Source organism: Erigeron canadensis, chromosome 9 (genome assembly GCF_010389155.1).
Source record: "Erigeron canadensis isolate Cc75 chromosome 9, C_canadensis_v1, whole genome shotgun sequence".
Lineage (NCBI taxonomy): Eukaryota > Viridiplantae > Streptophyta > Magnoliopsida > Asterales > Asteraceae > Erigeron > Erigeron canadensis.
This window is the reverse complement of record NC_057769.1, coordinates 30,293,644-30,318,215: the sequence shown is the minus strand read 5'-3', so window position 1 is coordinate 30,318,215 and position 24,572 is coordinate 30,293,644. Positions and strand designations below refer to the sequence as shown.

Here is a 24,572-nt window from a genome sequence, read left to right as displayed (position 1 = left end):
AAGTCATAGACAAAACAAATAAATTACAAACTATATAAAAATATAGAAACTACTGATATTAAATAAACAAATTTTGACAATATATAACTCTTTTTATATTCATATTTTTATCATCTTTTATTAGTGTATTTTTTAACATCCATTATTATTTAACTTTGCACGTTTCTGATTTTGTTTATAAATGAAAATTTAATATTCAAATGATATATACTTTAAACAAATTTAATGTGTTATATTAGTGTGTATATATATATATATAAACGCATCTTATTTGGGTTGACCCAAACTATAACATTTTCACCCACAACCCAAACCGATTAAGCTTTGGGTTATTTGGGTTAACCCAAATGACGACCCACAAACCAAATAACCCAACCCGTATCACCCAAATCCATTCGGGTTGGGTCGGGTTATTTAGGTTTGGTTATTTTCAACACCCCTAACTTTCTTGCATTTGTTTAGGGCCACATTTACTTTGTTTTGTTCCTATAAATTGTAATCTTTGCATATGAATTATGAAGTAGAAGAAATTTGACAGTAAAGTCTCTCTATCTTGTTCTCTTTATTCTTGGAGCCTAACCCCCTCTAAGGGTTCTCTATCAAACACTCACAACAATAACATTTATCTTCCAACAAATCCAATTAATATACATACAATTATTATACAGGCCACATACCCCGACCACGGAATATTCTGTAACCCGACCACCCCTCTTTAGGAGCGACAGTCGCTCCTAAAGGGTCGATACATTTATTGCTCGCGGATACCTATGCATATACCGGTTGTACCGTTGACCCGTCAAACCCCCTCTTTAGGAGCGACTGTCGCTCCTAAAGGGGTGCATCGAATAAATAAAAACCGATCCATCCCCCTGCTTCTTCATCAGTCTTCTCCATTCCAATCTCCTTTTCTCTTCTCCATTCCAACCGATCCAACCCCCCTCTCCCCCATATTTTCCGGCCAAGATATTCCGGTGAGGCTTTAGGAGCGACACAGTTTTTCAGTGAGGCTTTAGGAGCGACCCGTCGTTACCCCTTTCGTAAACCCCAACCGATCCAACCCCCCTCTCCCCCATTTTTTCCGGCCAAGATATTCCGGTGAGGCTTTAGGAGCGACCCAGTTTTTCAGTGAGGCTTTAGGAGCGACCCTTCGTTACCCCTTTCGTAAACCCAACGTTGAAGTAAGTTTTTATTTTTTTTTATTTCGTATCTATTAATTTGCTATATAGTATATGTATTAGTTTGATGTTATTCTTGTTATGCATAGATGTATTATGATCGATCTTATATGCCCATAGATTTAACGTATTGTATACGCCCATAGATTTAATGTATTGTTGTTCTTGTGTTCTTGTTGTTGTTCTTGTTGTTGTTCTTGTTTTTGTTATGTAAAAATGTTTGTAAAAAAGTGTAAAAAATATAAAATGTAAAAAAAGTGTATTACATAGTATATAAAAAATATATTTAAAAAAAAGTTTATAAAAGTTTGTACTAGAAAATGTTTGTATTAGAAAAATAAAAATGTATAAATAAAAAAGGTATTAAAACATATATATAAAAGATATTAAAACATATATTGAAAAAGTAGTAGTACAAAAGTCATATAAAAAATTAAGTTAAAAAAAAGTAATTAAAAAAGTTGATATAAAAAGTATTATAATACGTGTATTATTTATGTAGATATAAGAAAAATGCTAGGAAAATGTATAAGTAAAAAAGGTATTAAAACATAAGTATAAAAAGATATTAAAACATATATTGAAAAAGTAGTAGTACAAAAGTCATATAAAAAACTAAGTTAAAAAAAAAGTTGTTAAAAAAGTTGATATAAAAAGTATTATAATACGTGTATTATTTATGTAGATATAAGAAAAATGCTAGGAAAATGTATAAGTAAAAAAGGTATTAAAACATAAGTATAAAAAGATATTAAAACATATATTGAAAAAGTAGTAGTACAAAAGTCATATAAAAAATTAAGTTAAAAAAAAGTTGTTAAAAAAGTTGATATAAAAAGAATTATAATACGTGTATTATTTATGTAGATATAAGAAAAATGCTAGGAGCTCACGGCGGCGACGGCGATGGGAGGGATCCGCACCGATCGTGGTGGAAGAAAATATCAGGCTGCAAAAACAGCGGTAAGAAAATTGACTTTACATTAAATTTAGTTATGCATTGAAATAATTGTATTCTTATCGTTTAAAGTAACTTATTTATGTTATTGTTACTTATTGGTTTTGTAGGCTCGAAGAAAACACCACCACCACCAAGAGGGGCAGCCAAAAATCTAAAACTTGAGGCTGCCTTGAAGAAAAATGGAGGCCCGTTACCCATGTACTTCGACTACAAATCAAAGACCTTTCAGTCGATCGGGGACTACGGGGCTATGTACAAATCTTTGTTAGGCTCGTTGATCGGAGATGTCCCCCAGTACTACGAGTCATGGGACGATGTGCCTGAGTCTATGAGGGACCATATCTTGGAGGAAGTACAGGTTAGAATATGTTTCTTTTTATATTTTTTTACTTAATATGTTTTACAATGATAACCCCGAAAATGCTAACTTGTATTTTTAAACAATGTAGCGCTATTTTGTGATGGACCAGTACTTAGAGCTTGATGAGGACGACCCCACCCGGAAGGCAGCAAAACTGGCTTTCCGTGCTGATGTAGCTAGCATATATAGGCAGAGAAAGTCAAAATTCAAATCTCAGCATTTTACAGCACGGGGGGGGGGGGGGGTGTAGGCGCAGCAGATACCCTGCAGACAGCACCGCCAGCTGGTATGGACCCGGAAGAGTGGGGAAAACTATTGCGTTTCTATACGAGGGATGACCGGTTCAAGCGGGCCGAGACAAACAAGACAAACCGGTCCAAACAAGCGGTGGGGACTCAGGGTCGGCAATCTATTTCTCTTGCCCACGATCGGGCGTTGGTACGTTTGGTTTTAACAAAAGTATACAATTCTTGTGTTTTTTTAATGCTAATTATTTGACTTGTTTGCAGGCCAAGCACCATAACGAAAAGAAGGAGGGGCCACCGCCCACGTGGGAGTCGACTTGGGCGGCAACCCACAGACTACAACCTCCGGAAGTTGCGGTATATACATAACTTTAAGTTAAATTACTTTTAATTACTGCTCCATTTATTAAACTTACCTTACTATTTATATGCAGTCCCGTCTGGAAGCTGCGCAGGAGAGACATTCACAGGATCCTGCACCGACACCTCCAACCCAGTTGTTCCCGGAAGCGTTTGGATCGCGATCGGGACATCAGCGCGGACTAGGGAGGATTCTCAGGGGTTTCGGATCCCATGATTTCCCTGTTGAGTTGCCGCAACCACATTATGGACCTCCGGAACGATCCTCCTCCGGCCCGTCTGGATCCTATTCTGGCCCCTCTGGATCCCAACCTTCTGGCTACCATGTTGACTTGAACCAGCCTGGTAATGCGTATTTCGACCCCAGCCAGTTATGGGGTGGGACATCGGCGCATTATGGACCTCCATCAGGGGAATTTGGTAGCTTGTCGGATATGAGTGGATTTTTTAGTGGGACAGGCTCTGTATCCGGACCAGGTGTGGGTGATGATAATGCCGGTGAGGACGACGACGATTCCGATGATTAGACTTTTTTTATTTGTACGAAGTATGGACAATTTTATAAATACAGTTTCTTACGTACATTTTTATTATTTGTGTTTGATATGGACATTTTTATTATTTGTGTACTGTTTGTTTATAATGATGGTGGACTATCCGGTTTGCAAAAATGTAACACCCCAAATTTCGTAGTATTATTATATTATTAACAGTAATATAGCAAGTAAAAAGATGATAAAGTTACGAAGTAACACCCCAAGTTTTCTTTGATAAAAAAAAAAGGAAACAAAAAAACGGGCATAACAAAAAACAAAAAACTTTATTACAATCCTAATCAGATGAGTCCACTGTTCCCATATAGATGGGAGGAGGTTTTGTTGCATCTATATATCTATTGTAGGCTAACTGGCGGTGTCGGTACAAATCTTTCCATTTGCTCACGGGAGGCCTTACACGATCCTGTACCCAATATGCGATCTCCGGGGCCATCGAGTAGTCACCTTCCAACTGCACCATGATATAGTGACCGTGACCATGTACTAATGCTATTGATATGGGCTCTCTCCTAGGCATCTCATCAGGACCATAGGTAAATGGGAACGAAGTCCAACTGGCGGCAGTAGATAAACAGTGAATTACTATACCCATCCTGTTGGACAACAACATGGCCCCCATAGTCATGTGCATCCAGTAGCCAGTTGGTCTAAACACCCCTACATAAGACCTTGATAACCCCTCAAAAAACCTCGCTTCAACCTGTCCCCATCTTGTTAGTTCATCGTAGAATTGTTTGTTGTTTTCATACTCGGCCAACATATGTAGTCGGATCCACTCGTAACCTTCGTTTTCATCGTACCCCAATGCAACAGCAAGTGCCCGGAATCCACAGTTGCCATCACCACTGACATTAATAATCCCCTTGACGTATGGTCTAAATACATTCGGTATGTCATCAAGGTAACCCTTTATACCCGTCGTCTGCAGTGGGCGAGTGTTAGGTGGTGGTACTGGTAGAGCAGCCAATTGCTGCTCAGCTGATATGGGAGATATTGGTGATGGTGATGGTGCTGGTGCTGGTGGCATCGGAGGTGATGGTGCTGGTGGCATCGAAGGTTGTGTGGGCGTACTAAAAAAATCAAAGTACGATGATGGTGCAGCTGGCATCGGAGTGCTAGGACCTGCAGGAAAATAAGTATCGGCACTGAAGAACTGATCCACTACGCCTGTTGGTGCTGTTGGTGGCACAGGATAGTACGCGGGTTCGGCTGCGCCGAACAACTGATCTAAGAATGAGGGTTCGGTTGTAGGCTCATTACTCGGCCCTGCTGCTGAAAATTGTGACGATCGGATCAACTCATCAATATAATCACGGGTGTCCTCCCGTAATTCGGTGTCAGGCTCCGCGAAACGTGACTGCGTGGGCACATGGTCACTGTGTCTCGTCGCCTGAAAGTCTCTGTAGCATGAGCCTGAGTCTGGTGCGGTATCCGGATACTTAGGTGTTGTCACGTGCACGGACCGCGACTTTTTCATCTTTGGTGGTGGTGGCATCGGAGGTGATACGTTCAAGTCTGGCATCTGCAATGAATGAATGAATAATTAAGTTAGATGTATACTCGTATAGTATTTAACAATTAATAATTTTCTAGACTATAATAATATACCTTTTTCTTTGACCCAACAGGTCTACCACGTGTTTTCTTTTGGACCTCCGGATCCTTGATTTTGGACCGACCCGGATAGATGAGGTCCTTTATTTTTGACATCAAGCTTTTCCGTTGTTTTATGGGTTGTCGTTCCAAGGCAGCAGTAACCTCGCCACAAAAGGCCTCAACAGGCTCGTCATCATCCGAGTCTTTCTTCACATTTCCAGGCAGGCAGGTGGACGGGGTTATATCGAGCTTGCACCAAAATGCATCTATCTCATATTCTTGTACACGCCTTCCTGTAGGAATAAAAATATTACATTAAGTATTTTTAAGTAAAATGGACCATTTGTATCTGAATGAACTGTACTTACGTTCCTGCATGTATGTTAGAAGTCGACAACTACATGGCAAGCCACAACTAGCCCATACCGTACACCCGCACTTTGACACGTCCCCTTTTACTGTATTTTTCAATCGATCAATTTCGTCAACCATAATTTGCAAGGCTACATGGGAGGCTTTACCGAGCAAATCCTTTAAACAGGGATAGTTGTGTTTATTTTGATTGTACTGCCTGCAATGTTCCAGTGACCCCTTTATTTGGGTGTATTGCCCGCTAACAACAGAGTTAACACATTCAACGATTCTGTGGAACGTAAGCCGCTTTTGATGCATAACTGACTTCAGCAAAGAATGCTCGCTCTCAACCCTGTTGGTAGTGTAGTTACGATAGTTGCGGTGTTGGTCGACCCAACATGACACAAATAACTCCTTGTACGAGGCAAGCCACTGTATTTGTAGATACTTATAAAGATCTGCAGGAAAATAAAAAGTGATTTAGCTACATGGTTACATCGTAAGCGTTATCATAAAAACAGTATGGGGACGGGATGTATATACTTGGTTTATCTGCCAAGAATACTTTTAGCCGCTGCTCATTCTCTGCGTATTCTTTAACCGTGATTGAGTTTACGAGTTTATCCCACCGGTGTCTAAACGAACCATAATCTTTTTTTGACCCAAACGATGGGTTAGCATGTAACTCAATATTCCTCCAAATGTGTATTCTACACAGTATCAGCTTCGTTTCCGGCATCACATCCTTAACCGCTTTCATGAGGGCCAGATCCCGATCAGTGAGTGCCACACGCACGACGAACCCTTCTTCGAGCGTCGACCTCAAGCACTGTAACACCCATGTGTATGCCGCATGTTGCTCATTTTCAATAAGTGCGTGCGCAATGCTGAATGTCTTGCCAGTTGGAGTGACACCCACAATCTCAACAAGCGGCATGTTGTAAACGTTGGTTTTATACGTGGCGTCTATTTCAATGATCCAAGGAAATGCACGCCATATGTCAAGTGATGTAGGATGTACGAAAAAGAGATTGGTCAAACATCCGGTTTTGCTATCCGTCGTGTACTGATACGTGTACTGATGGTCAGATAGTAATTGGAGCACGATCTGCAACGGGTAAACAACCAAAGTATAAGGAAGTCGTATTTTTTTAAAAAATAAACATATAGTTATATGATCCACATGCAGGTATGTTTCTTATTTCACCTGCATTCGAGTTTCCCCTCGTTGTTGGGCGTGCTTTAGCCGGTGTTGCCGCAGGTAGTTAGAAATGTCTTGTGAACGGGTCAAGATGCCGGGAAATGCATCCTTCAATTGGTCCCTTATGCTATTTGGCCCAAAACCTAGCAACGCCTTTTCGTCCACAAATTCTTTTTGAACATCGGTTAGTCGTCTTGCGTACGCAATACCTTCCAAATTACGAGCTGATGGATGGTTATGTCGGTGATCTATAACTTCAACCCACCAACTATGGTCCTTTGTCAGACGGCCTACCAATTTGAATGGACAGTCAATTTTGGTACTCCCTTTGGGTGCCCCGGTTGACCGCTTATCTTTTTTTCCACCACGGTTGCAAATAAGGACCACCTTTTTAACTTCTCCGCCTTTTGTGACATTTGATCTTCGTGTAACTAACACATAACCAAGCTCCTTTGCCGTTCTTTGAGCCCAGTCTACCAAATTTATGTGTGTGTCAAACACCTGAAATATTTTATACACTTTTTTTTAATACACTTTTTATGCACTTTTTTATAATACATTTTTTTAATACACTATTTTATATACTTTTTTATAATCCACTTTCTTATACACTTTTTTATAATACACTTTTTATACACTTTTTTATAATACACTTTTTTTTTAACAATTTTTTAATAGCTTTTGTTAATCTACATTTTTACGTACATTTTTTAATATGTTTTTATAAACAATTTTTTATCCGTAGTTTTAATAATTAGTTTTCTTACATACTTTTATAGCAACAAATCTAATGAATAATAACAAAATACAATTACTCACAAAATAACAACGCAAAAAATGAAAAGGTTGGATTATATACATACCTCCTTGATATAAAAAACATCGTGATCGTAATCAAATTCATCACGGACATCTGGGGATTCAAATTCGTCATCGGGCTCTTCGTACACAAACTCGTCATTTACACCTTCCGGCGCATTTGGATTTAAGAAAATTTCCTCCAAGCAATCCATCTAAAATAATAAAAACACTTAACAGTAATAAATGAAAACGAATAAATCAAAATGAATGAATATGAAAACGATCGAATATCAAAACGATTGAATAATGAGATTGAACTTATAAAGAATGAATATGAAACGATTGAACTTATAAAGAATGAATCGTCACGGGGAAACAGAAACATTTCTGCACGATTCGAACCTACCACCCTTTAGGAGCGACAGTCGCTCCAAAAGAGGTGGTAGGTTCGAATCGTTCAGAAATGTTGTCGTATGCTGTCGCCCGTTGTCGTATCCTACTACCCCTTTAGGAGCGACTGTCGCTCCAAAAGGAGTGGTCGGGTTACATAAGGGGTGGTCGGCCTACACGTCCCCTTATTATATACATACACACACAAACACCCTCTGATACGAACCATGTGATATGATCTGTTGCAGCTGACTGTCAACAAACCCACCACTCATGTGGCAGTTAGTTCCCATGATGTCTAGTTTCCCATGATGTCATTTGTTAGTTTCCCACGTTTCTTGTATGCATTTAGTTATGAAAGGAGTACAAGTCCATGTCTCCACCCTAGGCACGTAGTATCAGTTATCGCATCATTTTAGGACCACGTTTACTTATTGTTTGTTTCCTATAAATTGTAGTGTTTGCATATGAATTATCAAAAAGAAAATTGATAAAAGTTTCTGTGTCTTTCTCTCTTATTTCTTTGGAGCCTAACCCCCTCTAAGGGTCCTATCACCCTCTCTCCTCTTCCTTTTACAATCCTCCTCTACAAACACTCATCCATGTCATCTCACCATAAATTTCCCACAAACATCCCCATTATGGATGGTCTAACAATCTTTTTCAAACTTCAAAGTGTATTTAGAATGGATTGAGAGTTTTGTTGGATGTTCTTAAACGCGCTTTGAAGCAGGCTGAAGTTACGTACATGTTAATATTGTTACAAACTAGAGGGGTTGCCCCGCTTAGCCGGGAGAAAAGGACAAAATTAATAAATTACATAAAAGAGATTTAAAATTTTTACTCCGTATTATATCGCATTCATGATCCATATTGTCAAAAAAAAATATCACATACGGTCCATCTTGGTTTTTGATTCTTTTTAGAAAACTTTAGAAGCTAAAAATAATACTACAATAAGGATATTGTTCACAATTTTGTGACCGCTATTTTTTACCTATCTTTCTTTTATCTTTGATTCCGCACACAGTTTTGCAACCATTATTTTCTACCTACTCACTTTTATGTCAGATATCCACTTATCCATTCTCTACTCATTCTTATTATATATTTATAATCACTACACACCTCTATTACTTATCCTTTTACTAATCTTATTAATAATCATATCATCATCACAGTTATCATTTTATCTTTTTTTTTTTCTCTTAATTATCTTCGTGGTAAAGTATTTCAATAAGTATTATTTCTCCCGTCAAAAATAGATAAACAACAAAAGAGGTTATTTTTGATTTTGTTATGCATTTTATATGGCGGTGCTTTGCGACTTTGGATGACGCTAGTTTGGAGATAAATGTTCTAGCGATCCGGTGTGTCTGCAGTGATATAATCTGAAACAACGGCGGTGGCCGACACAATGGTGGTGTAAAACAACCATATCCAGGGTTGGTGGTCAGAGGTGTACTACGACCATTGCCGACAGCTACATATCCGGGGTTTTAGTTTGTATTCCAACATAACGCATATGGCCGTAAATTTCATTTTAATTACAAGCATGCTGGGCATTTCTCGAATAAATGTTGGCAACTTTATGTTTGACACATGTTCGTCGATTTAATTTGGGGTTTATTTTTTTGTATGGTAGTCAGTTGACAATGACGAAAATGGGTCTGGCGCAGTGGGGTCAGCTGCCCCTACTATAATTTTAATAAAATATAATTTTTTAAATATTAACTGGTATAATTGTAATTAATTTTTTTATAAAAGTAAGAAAAAATAAGTAGAAAATAAATACAAGTTTTATCTTCGTTGTCATAAGTTTATTCTTTGAATGTTATTGGTCATCGAAGCATTAATTTTGAGATATATTTTTTCGTTGGGAGATTAAAAAAACTTGAGTTGTTTTTTATTTTTAATGGAAAGAATGAAGTATAGTTTTATCGTTGTTTGGGTATGTAAATGTGTAGTACATAAATAGTGGAACTGTTAGTGGATAATTTATTTTTATTTCAAATTATTATATATATTTATAAAAAACAAATAATTATAATTATCATAATGTAAGAAAATATATATATATATATATATAAGTTAATTATATCCTATTAAGTTTTTTTTTTTTTTGGTTTCTTGCATTATATAATTGACTACGTTTTCATTTAATAAGACATTGTTGGACACGTGTGATCATTATTTATTAAAAAAACTAGTATTGTTGAATATGAGTGTAAGACCGGGTGTGGATAACAAATTCTTTTGATAGTCCATTTTTTATTTTCGTGTTAGGGCCTTTTTTTCGCATTATTGGTACTACTTTTATAAATATGACAAACAACTTTTAAAATTGTCTCCTCACAAAAAATTTCTTGGCTCCATCTCTGCGATGGGTGGCAATTGCCGGAGCAAGCATAAGCGCAAGTTTGGTTGACGTTTGTTGAGATTTTTTGTTTAGTTTTTATTTTGTTTCTTGTAACTTTATATTTAACATAATAAAGGGGGCATTTGTAATAGTTGAATATTATAGAGGTTGTTAATGCTCATATTGATATATGTAAACTCTGAAGATTTAGAGAAAGTTTCGATAAATTGCATTAGGTTTACCATATTTCTCCTCTAAGTGTTCATTTTTACATTTTATCAATCTTGTGTTCTTATTACCAATTTGTACGTATCAATTGGTATAAGAGCACAAGATTGATAAAGTGAGAAATAGAATACTTAAAAGAGAAAAAAGTCGTAAACCAATTCAATTCATCGCTACATCCTCTATTTCTTCAAATTGTACATATATCGATCTGAGCATTACATTTACAATGACAACCCTTTCAACTATTAAAAAACGCCCCCTATATTATTAAATTATGCCTAGCAATAGATCCTAAATTTAAATTCGTTGATGAAAAACCCTGAATAAAAAATTCATTTAGGACCACTATAGTTAGAAATTAAATACTTTAGTGATATCTAAATATGTTTAAGATAGAACTTGAATCTCATAGTCAAATCAAATTGTATGATTATAAATAACGATCAATCAATGGCTCAAATATGATTAATGAATACAAAGAGAAATATGAGATAAAGATTTACTTTGGATCCATATAGTGTATGGTACTTATGAAGCGTTATTTGTATGTGTTTATTTATTTTTAATTTTTTGCTTTAATTTAGCGAAGTACTAAAGTTCTTTTTTTCCGCATAGAAATAATTAATGAAAATCAATTGTATACATTAGTGTTCTAGTCAAATTTGCACGATTGATTTTTTTTTTTTAAATCTAATGAATTTAAAGTGTGTGAAAACAAATTAAGGAAGAAAAAATGAAATCAACAAAAGAAAATTGAAACCGAAAAATAAATCCTATAAGTTTTGGTTTTCTAAGTCCTAGTGTTTTAATTTGGTTTATTGATTTAAGCACAAACCTACTCAAACTAAATCGTGTGTTTACCTATCAAAAACTCACCCAACATACACATTCTTAATATTATTTCTCTCTCTTAATCTCATTATATTCAAATTCAACAAACAATAGTAAATAAAAGACTACATAGCTTAGTGGTAGAAAGACCATCATTGTAGATAACATAGGATGTCATTTTTATGAGCGCTTGGTCAGACGGATTAGTAGGGGGTTTCCCCCGTTGGGTATTTGAAATAGACATTTTTCTATTCTAGAGAGATACGTAGTGTGGACTCAGTTATGAGGGTTGAGTATATCCAAATTCAATTCTGAGAAGTCAGGGTTTAACCTTATTAATCGTCGTGCGATTACTAGGGTTTTCCCGGATCCAGTTAAGACAACGTATGATAAACCTTCGGCTGAAACGAAGTTTTAAGAGGAAATAATCTTTCAAAAAAAAAAATATAGGATTTATTTATAACTATTGAGAAAATATATAAATTTATTTTATAGTAGAATAAAAAAGAAAAAGAAAAGAAAAACCTATATAATGTTTCCCAATCCCATCCCCTAAAGGCCGAAGCCCAAACGGAAACTGGGAACAGAAAAACAAACACAAATGGCAACACAACCACAATGGATGATGAGCGCACCACCACAACCGCAACAGCAACCGCAGCCACAACCGCAATATGCATACGGAGCACCACCGCCACCACCACCGCAACAACAACCACCGTACCACCAACCTGCTACTCATGAAGAAATCCGTACACTTTGGATTGGTGATTTACCTTATTGGGCTGATGAATCTTATCTCCATTCTTGGTTTGCTCCCACTAATGAGGTCTTTCATTTTTACTCTATTCTTCTATGTATATATATATAAATATAAAAATATATATCTATTATTGTGATTTTTTTTTTCCTATATATATAATTTTTGTGTATTGTTTGGTATTGCCATTTAGGGTTTCATATATTATTTAGTTAGTGAAATTTTGTAGTTGTTGGATGAGGGTGTGCGAGAACTTTAACCGTAACCGATAATCTTGATATCCAAATAATACATTTATGAATGAAAATTATTTTTTGTAAATGTAGAAAGGACGAGTCTTTGATTCTGATGTACACGGCCTATCCCCGTGACTGTTTCCTAACATTACGTACCCTGGTTCTAGTGACGTTTCAAGATATGCCTGACCACTAGGCCAATCGGTAGTTGTTTATAGTTATTTTTTGTTTTCTCGATAGTTTTTGAGGGTGTGTGAGAAGTGCGGCCTGCATTTTAGATAATTAGGGCTTTAGGATGTGCGACTGTAGCGGGCATGTTGGCAAAAGTTTGATTCTATTTTATGAAATTCGTATATCAGACCTAATAATGTGTTCAAAATAAATACCAGTCTAATATGGTGTTTGGTTTCTAAAGGAAATTTACTATGGGTATGTGTTTTGAGTAGTAATGGGAATGGGATTCCAAATATGGCACCTTTGATGGGTTCAGGCTGTACCTATATTTGTTGGATATTGGGATGGTGTTCATGTTCTAGACTTCTAGCCATAGCCCTATTAAACATACACTATAAGTCCATAATTGATTATCTGAATGAGAGCAATTCTTTGGTTTCTATATCCGTAAACAAAAAAACCCCTGAAATGATCTAGTAAAATTTTCTCCTAAAATAAGCTGAAAACATGCCAAGTAGCAAAAACTATAAATTGCCCTTTATAAAAAGGCATAAAGCGACGAGAAATAGAAATCTGCACTTTCAAACCTCTTAGGAATGGAAATTGAAAATTGTCTACCATCTTTGAGGGTGTGGGAGAAGTCTGACCATATTAATGGCTTGAAATTATCATTAAGTATTATCTGGGCAAAAAAAAAAAAAAAATTTACTTCCCAATGTTAGTTGGTAGGTCTGATTGTTAGGCTTCTTTGTTGGAGCCTCAGTTTTAGTGATTGAATAATTTTCCGAATAGGGTCTTCAAACACTTGCAGATGGCCATAGTTGTCGACTTGTTCGTGACTTCGTGTAATAATGCTGATAACTGTATCAAATTCAAAATCTGAATGAAGAAGGGTTTGGAATGAAATATTGAAATGATTGATTGTGACATAAAGTATATGTGCAGGTCCTTTCAATAAAGGTAATTCGTAACAAGGCAACCGGGCTACCAGAAGGTTATGGTTTTGTGGAGTTTGGCTCACACTCGACTGCAGAAAGGGTTCTGCAAACATACAATGGAACACAAGTTCCAAATACCGAATTAACTTTTAGGTTAAATTGGGCATCTTCCGGGATTGGAGAAAGACGTCCGGATGCTGGTCCTGAGCATTCTATTTTTGTTGGCGATTTAGCACCCGATGTTACTGATCATTTGTTACAAGAAACTTTTAGGACACAATATCCATCTGTCAGAGGAGCCAAAGTTGTGACTGATCCTAACACAGGACGTTCAAAGGGATATGGTTTTGTTAAATTTGCAGACGAGATGGAAAGAAACCGTGCTATGACTGAGATGAACGGAATTTATTGTTCTACCAGACCCATGCGAATCAGTGCAGCAACACCAAAGAAGACCACTGTCTTCCAACAGCAATATGTTGCACCAAAAGGTACTACTATAATGTTTGCATATGCTTTTGCCGAAATTTAGGGACATCTGGCTATTCAACCAACCAAGAGATTAGTTGGCAAAAGAAGAAATGAAATAAGCGAGAACGTCTTGTAATATAGGAGTTGAAGTTTTTTAGATTATGTTGAAGAAGGGATAAAATCTTTGATAAGTGTATAAGATAAGATATGTTTGCTTTACGCCTTTTACCCCTGGTAATCAGTTTTGTAGTAGCTTCTATGCAAATGATTTTTTCAAAAGTAGAATCGATACCCCTTATGTTCACATCTGAATACGGTTTATGTTGGTTAATGGTGCGTGAAAGAAAGGAGTTAATCTGAAATAAATGCGTGTATTTATGAATGTACCAAATTTTCTACTCCCATAAACTGTGGAGATGTTCTCATTGTATATTCTGAATCCATTATATGTTGAATAGTCAATTATTTACTCCATGTCTCCTTAATGAGTTAATGGATGCTATTGTCTGCAAATTTAGCTGAAGATGACAATCAAATAGCAACCATGTTGATATTACCTTATATTGTGTAGCTTACTAAACACTTGTCTTTTTGTATTTTTTTGGCAGGCTTATATCCAGCAGCAATAGCTGCAATTCCCGTGGACAATGATTTAACTAACACAACGGTAAGTTCTGTATTCTAAGTTTTAGTTGTTAGAGGTTAGGGGTAGTTGCTCAAAAGGGATTTGGAATGTAACTGTTCAAATTTAGCACCCGAAGAACTTAAAACAGATTGGATTGACTCACAAACACTTTCTTGTCTTTTTATTTAAATAATTATTCTCTGTTATGATTACAAAAACAAAATTATTACAATGATAAATTCAATCTTTAAATCAACCATTTAGGAGGTTGTGTGCATTAAAAGTAAACTTTGGGCAACTTTAGATCTGTTGGATATTCCCTTGATATGTAGTTCTTGTTTGGTATATAACACCACCTCTAATAGCCGTTGTGCCTGTGCTTCTTAACAATCTTTATTTATATCCAGGTTTATATTGGCAATCTTGACCATGCTATCACTGAAGAGGAATTGAGGCAGTATTTCTTGCAGTTTGGGGAAATTGTCTATGTCAAGATCCCTGTAGCCAAAGGGTGTGGTTTTGTACAATTTACAGCCAGGTCAGTCTTCAATGTCAGAAATGCTTATTGATTCTATGTGTACCCTCTCGGCTCAAACAGAAATTCTAAAACACGAGCTTACTCATACCTGTTCAACAGCTAGGTTCTAGATTTGACCCTTATATTTTTAAGTGTTGTAACCCCCCCCCCCCCCCCCCCCCCCCATATATCCCCGATATATCGCTTATCGGTGGTCAACCAAGACGATATATGTCCGATATATCCCCGATATATTCCTGATATATCGCTTCGGTGGTCGACCGAGACAATACCGAAAAGCGATATTTACAACCTTGCTTTTGAATGGGCCGTTTCAGATTATATAGTGTGTCACTAGTCAAATCGGTATAATTAATTGAAAGTTAGCTTAAAAGGAAAGTCTTATAATGCAGAAATTTAATAAAAATAGTTGAATTATTAGCAAAACAAGTCAAATTATGTTATCAGATTTGGTGCACTTATTATCTGTAGACATTGCAGCCTTCGGGCTAGAGGTTTCAGGTCATCTAGACCTATACCAGAGGTACCTCTTTTGAAGCATTATCTGACCCTCCCATTCCCCCCACCCCCTCAATTGACAATCGCTTGGGCTTATTAACATCGATTGTACTTTTGTGGGGTGGTGTGTATATGTCTTTTTATGTGTATCTATGGCCTTCTTTTTGGCTCTCAAGTAAATCTGTATTCTTCTTGATTTCTTATTAGATAATATTTGTTGACTCCTTGATGGTGATTGTGTGCTATGCAGGACATCGGCTGAAGAAGCAATACAAAGGATGCATGGAACCCAGATTGGTCAACTTATAGTACACCTTTCTTGGGGCAAGAGCCAAGCTGCTAAGCAGGTGAACTTTTGCTTTTTGCTGTCTTTTAACATTTTAATTGAAAATTTGTATGATACTCCTCAAATAACATGTTCAACAAAGTAGGAGAAGGTTCCTTACGATCTACAATCTCAAGCTTAAATCCCTAAGGTCTAGATTCAAGCTTACCAAAGTTTCCATTGATAATGATCATCTTTCTAGGTTTCTTTAACACGAATAATACTGCATAAGATGTTCAAAGGGTAGTTTTTTCAGCTTATCAGAGTCTTAAATTTACTTTAAATTACAGATGAGTAGTTTTTTATCTATTTATTTTAGTTTTGAGACTTCGATCAAGTAGGGGTGGCCAAGGGCATGCTGGCGGATACTTCTTTTCTTTTTCTTGAATTTTACGAAAATTAGTTTTCAAGTATGATTTGTTCTATTTTTGTACAAATTTACCATGAGAATCTGATTTCCATATTAAACGTTTTTGGGATGTTTAATGTGATGTGCATATGCTTTTTGAGTGACAGGCCTTTGAAATGATTGATCCGCCCTACCCTTTTCGCTTTTTGATGCACTTCCCAAAATTATCCATGTTAATTCATTGAATGCAAATATAACCCAAATCGCCATTTTTATCATTAATGGGCCACATTGCCACCTTGAGCCTCATATGATGCATCTGTATCTTCTACTTTCTTTTGATAACCTAACAAGGTTGAACAATACCTCACTGTAGGACCTATCTGGTGTCTGGAATGCACAAGTAGATCCAACTCAATGGGGAAGCGCATACTATGCTTATGGTCAAGGTTATGATGCCTATGCTTATGGAGCGACTCAAGATCCATCACTGTATGCATATGGAGCTTATGGTGGATATATGCAATATCCTCAACAGGCAAAGATCATTTCTATACTTTTATTTCCTTTGCTTTTCAATTTAAAAACTTCAGTTTAATTTATAAATGAAGTCATATATATTTGGGTTATTGAAATCTGTATGGATATGATGTTTGATGATTGGATGCCTATTTTTCAGGGTGAAGCTGGTCAGGATATGGGTGCAGTGGCAGGTGTTGCACTGCCTGTTGAACAGAGGGAGGAAATATATGATCCCTTGGCCACACCAGATGTTGACAAGTAAGATTCCTTTTACTTTTTAGTGTTATTTATCTGTTTATTGTTACTAACTTAATCATTTCAAACGCCATAACATTAATGCTAGGAGCTGTCTGAATTTGAATCCATACATATTTATAAGCATTTCAAATGTGTGACATGCAATATCTATGATAACATGAGTCTTGTCAATGAGGTGATGTAAAGCTAGAAACGCATTATTTAAGTTCTAATGAACAGAATGTGTACCCATTTAACATTAAGTTTGTACATGATTATTGATTTCAAAAGATGGAGGTAGGCAATAAGTTACAATACAGCTTTACTTTAAATGGGTCTTCTTGGGTTGAACCTCCTAAAGTTTGAAACTGGTAGAGCCTAAGGACGTATATTCAATTCAACCTCCTACAGTTGATCTATCTAAACAAGTATATTGTTTTAATATATATAATATCGTTAAGTTATTTATAGTTTGATTAATGGTAAGATAATAAAGTGTTGGTGATTCAACCAACCCTTTATTCAAATTGATAAAGCTACCTATCAGGCTATTAGACCTAGTTCTAACTTTAATTAGCTTCCCAGCTTACCTGTTTTCCAGCTCTATTAAGATTGTTTGGCCAAAATTTGATTCTTGTGGTTGGAATAGTTGATATGGTCTTTTAATTGTTTTTTTCTTTTTTTAATGTCTTTTAATATTAACGTTTGTTAATGTCACTTTCATGTATATATGTTTTAATGTACTGAATTAAACTAAGCCCATGCAAGTTTTACATTTGGAGTCAATAAGAACCATGGTGGCTTTTTTTTGTAGGTTAAATTCTGCCTATCTTGCTACGCATGCAAGGGCGATCTTGGGCCTTCCCATGTGGCAAAAAACATCATTACAAGCGTAGCTACCAACACCGAGGACATTGTAATGATATGCTTGCCTGTGCTCGATCTACCTTTAAATATAGATGCAGAAAAATGATCATTTTTAACAGAAGAACCCGGGCTACTTGCTAGTTTGAAGTGTTGGTATTAGGAGATGCTAAACTTTTGTATTCAGAATTGTAGATTCCAGCCAATTTAATCAAGTGCGTTAATTTTATTTTATCTACAAGAGTGTATGTTTGCTAGTGTTCATTATCATTTCCTTCAAGACATATACATCACATGCTCTTATTTTCAAGGGTCTTGATAATAGTTTGCATTGGTTTGATCCAATTTAACTGTCTTGTATGGCTGGCTCAAACTGTAGGCTAATTATTTTTAACCTGAAATGAAACAAGTTAAATTTCTATAAAATGATAGCTATTTTCACTAATCATTTTGAGAATTGTTGCACTATTAATCTAATCATCCATTTGGCCCGGTTCATTGATCTTTAGTGTTAAACCTGTGATACGAATATCACTTTCTATTTCATAAACCAAAAGGCCAGGTTATGGGTGATGTTAAACCGGTTTTTAAAATACTTTAGTGTGCATATTCTTCACAAATCAAGCTAAAAATACCAGATACCAAGGCTATTCGAATATAGAAATGATACATCACACTTTCATTGGCACAACTTATTTTGGACTGGCAAGACATGTTTAAAGCTTGGTGGTATAATATGAAGCACATTCACAGAGTCTATCTTTTGATTTGAGTTTAAATGCCTTATCAGTTGGATCAACACTTTTTGGACTCATATTGTACTTGGCTATACTGATTAATGTTAACGATACCCTGGTGCATTTGGTTTGATAGTTTGATACACATACATCACGATGCTCTGATGTCGTTTTAAGGTTCAACGGCTTTTACGGTTGTTTTCTACTGTTCATAAGGGGCATTTAGTAACTTCATACCAGAATGAATTTAGTTTAGTATTGAAAACTTCCTTTGCCTAGATAATTTTGAATTTTCACATGTATTTGTGACCTTTTAACCAAGTATTTTTTTTTTTATCTAAATGGGTGTCTATTTTACGGGGCAGTAACAATGATAGTTTCATCCCTACCATGTGACATAATATATAAATGGTTCTCTACTTCTCTGTGGCGATAGTCATATTGATGTTTATCCTTGTTTATAAAGACCAAAAGTAACAATTTGTACACCTTGCTTCTACACCTCAATTTGATGGTGAGTTAATGTTAATTGTACAACTTTTCCCATTAGAGCAAACAATGTGACGAAGGGCAGAATCAGTTATGCTACCTTCGGCAAGAGTTATTATCGTATAACAGGTACAAAGAGTTTTTAATTCATCGTCGATTTTTTGGCTAACGCATAATGGTCATTTCATGTGTTGCGATCCATTAGGCTTAATCTAAGTAAGATTTGACATCGGCCTTCATTGCTAGAGACTTTTGATGTTTTATCTCTGATCTTTGACGAGAGTCGTGGATGTACAGAGATGTACAAAAAGCCACAAGAAGATGTTTTTTTCAAGTGCTCGATATCTTTCAAAAAAAAAAAGTGCTCCTCAAATGCAAGAATTTGAAGAAGTAATACATGCAAAAATCTCATAAGAAATCTTAAATCACAGGATAAACATAAAAAACATAAAAATTTAAAAGCAAAGAAGACTGTCTAAGTAGATTTGGCAAATCGCAAGACCTCAATAGACCTTTATGATTTGGTTGCTTATTTTGTAAAAACTTCAAAAAAGTTGGTTATTAGACTATTGAATTGGTTTTTTCCTCAATCTATTTTTGTCAAAATAATCATATAACAAGACTATGAATTGGTTCCTTCTATTTGGTTATATATCTTTTCCAACCAATGCTCCCTAAATACGTTGTTATTGGACAAGAAGAAAATTATTATGGCAAAGGACGTAAGGAACACAAGTTCATGTGGTGATATCTCCAAACTTGGATTCCCACCTAAATAGAATTGAATGAAAAGCTTATGTCTATTTTGTATTTAAAGAGACTTGAAAGGCATAAGTACATGATAATTGTAGTCGTGGGCCTTGTTTTTATGATACAAAAAAAAAATAATAATAAAAAAAATAAATAAATACTCACATATCTTGTGTTAATATCAATTGTTGCTGTCTTCACTCACCTATTATGGGTCATTTATTGAAGACTCGTTTGGACTTTGACTATAGCACAAATAAGTACGAGTAGTTCCGTATTTGTCTGAAAAATGATATGATACACAAGATTACTAGATTAGTCTTTTTTAATTGAGATTGAAAAATCACAAAATTCATGTTCATGTAAGGGGATGTTTGGTATGAGTGAATCAAAGAGAATGTAAATGTAATAGAGAATGAATATAGTGAGAAAAAGAATGAGTATTTGAAAAAAGAATCGATTCCGTCATTTGGTACAAGCAGAGAATGAATATATAAAAAATACTAAATTTTAAATAATAATCAAATTTAATACATATAACATCACTAAAACAAAAACAAAAAATTAAAACTTTCCATTCCCATCAATTCTCTACATTTCATAGAGAATTGAGGAATGGAATCGATTCTCTATTCTCGATTCTCTTTTCCATTCTCCATTACAACCAAACATGAGAAGTGTTTCTCATTCCATTTCCACCCTTTCTATTTCATTGTACCAAACATCCCTAAAAGATTTATCTGGCTTATACATAACCGTTATCAACTGGTTTAATAACAAGGAGTCTTGTTTCTTCGCAAGAGATTTCAAATTATAAATTAATTCCCAAGCAAATAATTTGCGGTGACCCGATTAAAAGATTGGAACCGGTCGTAAGTAAAAGAACGGTTAGGCATTAATGTCTCGTCATCTATGAGTGGCCCAAATAGAAAAACATATTCCAATTTTTCATAATAGAGTTTATTGCTTTTCATATCCTGAAAAATTACTTTTGTATGTTATGTGCGGTTGGATTTGATATGTGTGGTTCACCTTTTTGTTTAAAAGTAAATATTATTTTGATTGGGTGTTCATTTGAGTTATGAAGTGTGGTTCAACTTTATTGTTACATCCACTTCAATAGTTGTTAAAGATATTTATTTACTTGTCTTAAAAGAATACACATGCTTTATTTTTGTAGAATTTTTTGGTACCATTAATTCGTAAGGCGAAATATATCCTTTTATATTTTGTGTCTATTTCGTTCTCTTACACATAGATTTGATAAGATGTGTCCGTATTAATTGTTCTAACTCGTCACATCCTCTAATTTGATGTTTCACGATCATATAGCTAAGATAATGATTAGGCTCAAAAATTTTAGAAGACTAAATATAATAGAGCTTAATCTTGTATTGCAAAAGCTAAGAATATGTCGGCAATTCTCGTGCAATAACTTAGCAGTAGTTTGCTTTAGCCCACCAGACAAGTGATTTTATGTGTGTATTATACTATAATGTAAGTTAAGAATATCTCGAAGTACGCTGTTTTGGCTACCATTTACAAGTGATTATAAGAATATGTCGAGCTTTGAAGTTTTTGAGATAGCCGTTACGAGACATAGGATCATCGAATGGTTCCATTCCATCAAGAGTGTCTTGGCTCGAGAGGTGCTTACCAATTTTGTGGAAACTTGTCTTTTGCTTACAAAGTAATCAAAGAGTAAGGGCTTTGGCAACCCATATCTCACAATATACATCATTTTAAACCAATTTTTTTGTCATCTAGTTATTATTCCTTCCGTTCCATATTAAATGTCCCCTTTTAATTTGTCAAATCTTCTTCCTTAAACTTTGACTATAAAAATATTTGTCTATATTATATAACACTTCGTATAAAATATACGGACAAATTGTGTTTTAAATTTACTTTTCATTAATATGATTTTCGTGAGCTATTATATATTACAAAAAAGATATTTATGGTTACAGTTGCAAACAAAAAATTTGACAAGTTAAAATTGGACGATTAATATGATACAAATAAAATATCTTTTTCATAAGATTTTTTTTTTGTATTTTGTTAACATTATCATACCACAATACATTTCATAAATTAATAAACATACAAACTGACAAAGCAACAGTCATCTTTCCTTTCATTCTAGTGTTGCATTCCATACCACAAAACTTCATACGACGCCCATATCACTACGGAATCGGCGGCGGTGTTTTATCTGGTGTCATCTTTCATTTGCCAATTAACCCTTAATAGCTATCAAATAATTGCTAATTCTATGTAATGTATCCAAACTATATATGGTTTTTAATTATTATATGTATATTTTTTAAATTCGCGATGACTGTGCTAGCACGGGCTTGTTTGACTAACTTTATAATACGAGTAATATAAATATAATAATCTAATCTTTTACAGAACACTATTAAAATTTTGACCAGTTTCTTCTCTTCTTTATTTTATTTCATCAATACATTTTCAGTTTTCAAAGCAAGTGTGCATTTGCTAGTGCACTGCTAAAGTAAGTTTATTTTGTCCTTTTTTCTGTCTACTTACCAAACCTTGTGACAAAGTAACAAACTATAATAAAAACAACAACAAAAAACAAGAAACCGGGAACAACATTTTACAAACTTATCAGCAAAATTAACCAAACTCAACTCTTGTCCTTTTATCGGATTACATGTTCTCATTTGTTGTCGAATCCATACATACATACATGCATCTATGCTAATATATAAAGCATTTTCACAACCTATATTTAAAAAAATTTAAGACACTAAAGCAAGACACAATCTAGTCATTCATTTCCAGTATGATAAATCAGGACCATTCATTTTTATCATATACAAAAAACAACTTGGTCATTTGATACAAAGCCCATATGACATATGGCTAATTTGTTTGCAAATGAGTGTCACCTAGGGCTCTCAATGGGTTCGGGTTTGGGTTGGCGGGTTGAAAAACTCCGACCCTAACCCAACCCATTAAAAGTTTCAGGTCAGAAATTTCAACCCTGCACCACAACCCGCCAACCCATGACCCAACCCATGTGACCCGAGAAGCAAATATATATAAATATAAAATGGAATAAATCAACCAATATAAAGCTTTATCATTGATGGTGTAAGCCGAAAACGAAAGGTACAAAAAAGAAAGAAATACGAGGGTATTGTTAATACTTTGCACAAAGTTAACAAACTTATCGCCTCATCCTACATCACTTATCATCTCATAGAATTTTAAATCCTCCTTTTATTTCATATTTGAAGTTACTTTAGGTTAGAAATATAAAAAATGAGAATAGGACGTATGAATTAGTGTAATGTGAAGTATGAACTATTATATATAATTCAATTATTTTAAAGATATTGGGTTGGCGGGTCGACCTGACAACCCAACCCGGACCCAACCCAAAAAAAATCAGGTTGGTGGGTTGGCGGGTCGAAAATACTCAACCCTAATCTGATTTTTTTGGGTTGGGTTCGGATTGGGTTTCGGGTTGGGTTTTAGGTTGGGTCAAAATTGACAGCCCTAGTTAGGTGTGAGGGAAAAAAGATATGGCTTCTACTAAAAAAAGCCAAAACATTAACATGTGAAATTTGGATAGACCAATTTTAATTTTTATTAGAGTCACAACTAAATTTCTAACCTTTTTTTTTTAATGGTTTCCTTGGTAGTTTATTTCTAATTAAATGTAAAATCTTTGTGGTTTTTCAAGTTGTCAAAGATCACATGTAACACTTAAATATATATCATTTATATATTGCAACCAATATATTATCATCGAGCATCACAAATAATATTTATGTTTGTCCACTGCTATGCACAAGTATCATGCTACTACTACATGCTATGTACAATATACTCTGTGTAATGCAATGAAATTGATTACTTCGTGGACGACGACAAATGCCATATTGACGTACATAATTTGTTTTGCTTCATGACTCGTTTTGTGGATATGGTATAAATTAAGAGCATTCACAATGCCTATCATTCATCCTCTACAGACGGGTCTTTTGTCAGCACCACATCAGTTCTACATCAGCCAAAGGACTAATCAAGGACTAATCCCCCAATACACCTACAATGTCATGACTAGTCTAAGACTCACCATTTATATATTTTTACCTTTTTAACCCAATATTCTACCATCTATTTAATTATACACTTTTAACCCTCAAACTTATACAACTTCAATTTTTTAATAAAAACACACTTAAAAATTTCATTAAATAAAAAACATACAATACAATAAAATAAAACAGACATAATACTAACACATACTTAATACTAATACATTAGTTTAAAGCATACATAAGACTAACACTCGGAGTAGTCCAAGTCCACAGTACCATCGTCGTCATTGCGATGAATGTATTGATATGGTTCATGAGACCCGGTGGCGTCGCTGGGTTGTGGAGATGCTTACTCCTCCCCAGGGTCAGTCAGGTAATCATCAGGCCAACCATCACTGATAGCGCCTTTCCAGAATAATGCGTGGTCTAGAGTGGCTTTTAAAGTGGTAGTAGTAGCGGTAAACTGGAAAATAGTTTGATTGAGCCAGTCGATCTTCTGCTGAAGATAAATAGTGTATTCATCTTCGACAGTGTTACAAACATGTTCTGCAGCTTCAA

At 35.2% G+C, this 24,572-nt stretch overlaps 3 protein-coding genes and 1 long non-coding RNA gene across 4 annotated transcripts; 2 read left to right on the top strand and 2 right to left on the bottom strand.

Moving 5' to 3' along the window:
- The first annotated feature begins 2,907 nt into the window (after window positions 1-2,907).
- On the top strand, window positions 2,908-3,356 carry LOC122580889. Its single transcript, XR_006320907.1, has 3 exons — window positions 2,908-2,938; window positions 3,010-3,102; window positions 3,180-3,356. It is a non-coding gene; the product is annotated as an uncharacterized LOC122580889 (long non-coding RNA).
- Window positions 3,357-3,936: 580 nt separating this feature from the next.
- Window positions 3,937-4,770, bottom strand: LOC122583546. Its single transcript, XM_043755940.1, has one exon. It carries the CDS (start codon window positions 4,768-4,770, stop codon window positions 3,937-3,939), a length of 834 nt encoding a protein of 277 aa, XP_043611875.1.
- A 1,462-nt stretch (window positions 4,771-6,232) lies between these two features.
- On the bottom strand, window positions 6,233-8,297 carry LOC122583545 (protein FAR1-RELATED SEQUENCE 5-like). The gene is made up of 5 exons (XM_043755939.1): window positions 8,205-8,297; window positions 7,677-7,826; window positions 6,820-7,314; window positions 6,292-6,720; window positions 6,233-6,247 (listed from the first exon to the last, which is right to left on the bottom strand). Exons 1-5 carry the CDS (start codon window positions 8,295-8,297, stop codon window positions 6,233-6,235), a joined length of 1,182 nt encoding a protein of 393 aa, XP_043611874.1.
- A 3,698-nt stretch (window positions 8,298-11,995) lies between these two features.
- On the top strand, window positions 11,996-18,193 carry LOC122581356 (polyadenylate-binding protein RBP47B'). Its single transcript, XM_043753576.1, has 8 exons — window positions 11,996-12,251; window positions 13,538-14,021; window positions 14,610-14,668; window positions 15,034-15,164; window positions 15,913-16,009; window positions 16,713-16,874; window positions 17,016-17,116; window positions 17,910-18,193. Exons 1-8 carry the CDS (start codon window positions 12,024-12,026, stop codon window positions 17,989-17,991), a joined length of 1,344 nt encoding a protein of 447 aa, XP_043609511.1. The 5' UTR covers window positions 11,996-12,023; the 3' UTR covers window positions 17,992-18,193.
- Window positions 18,194-24,572: the final 6,379 nt, after the last annotated feature.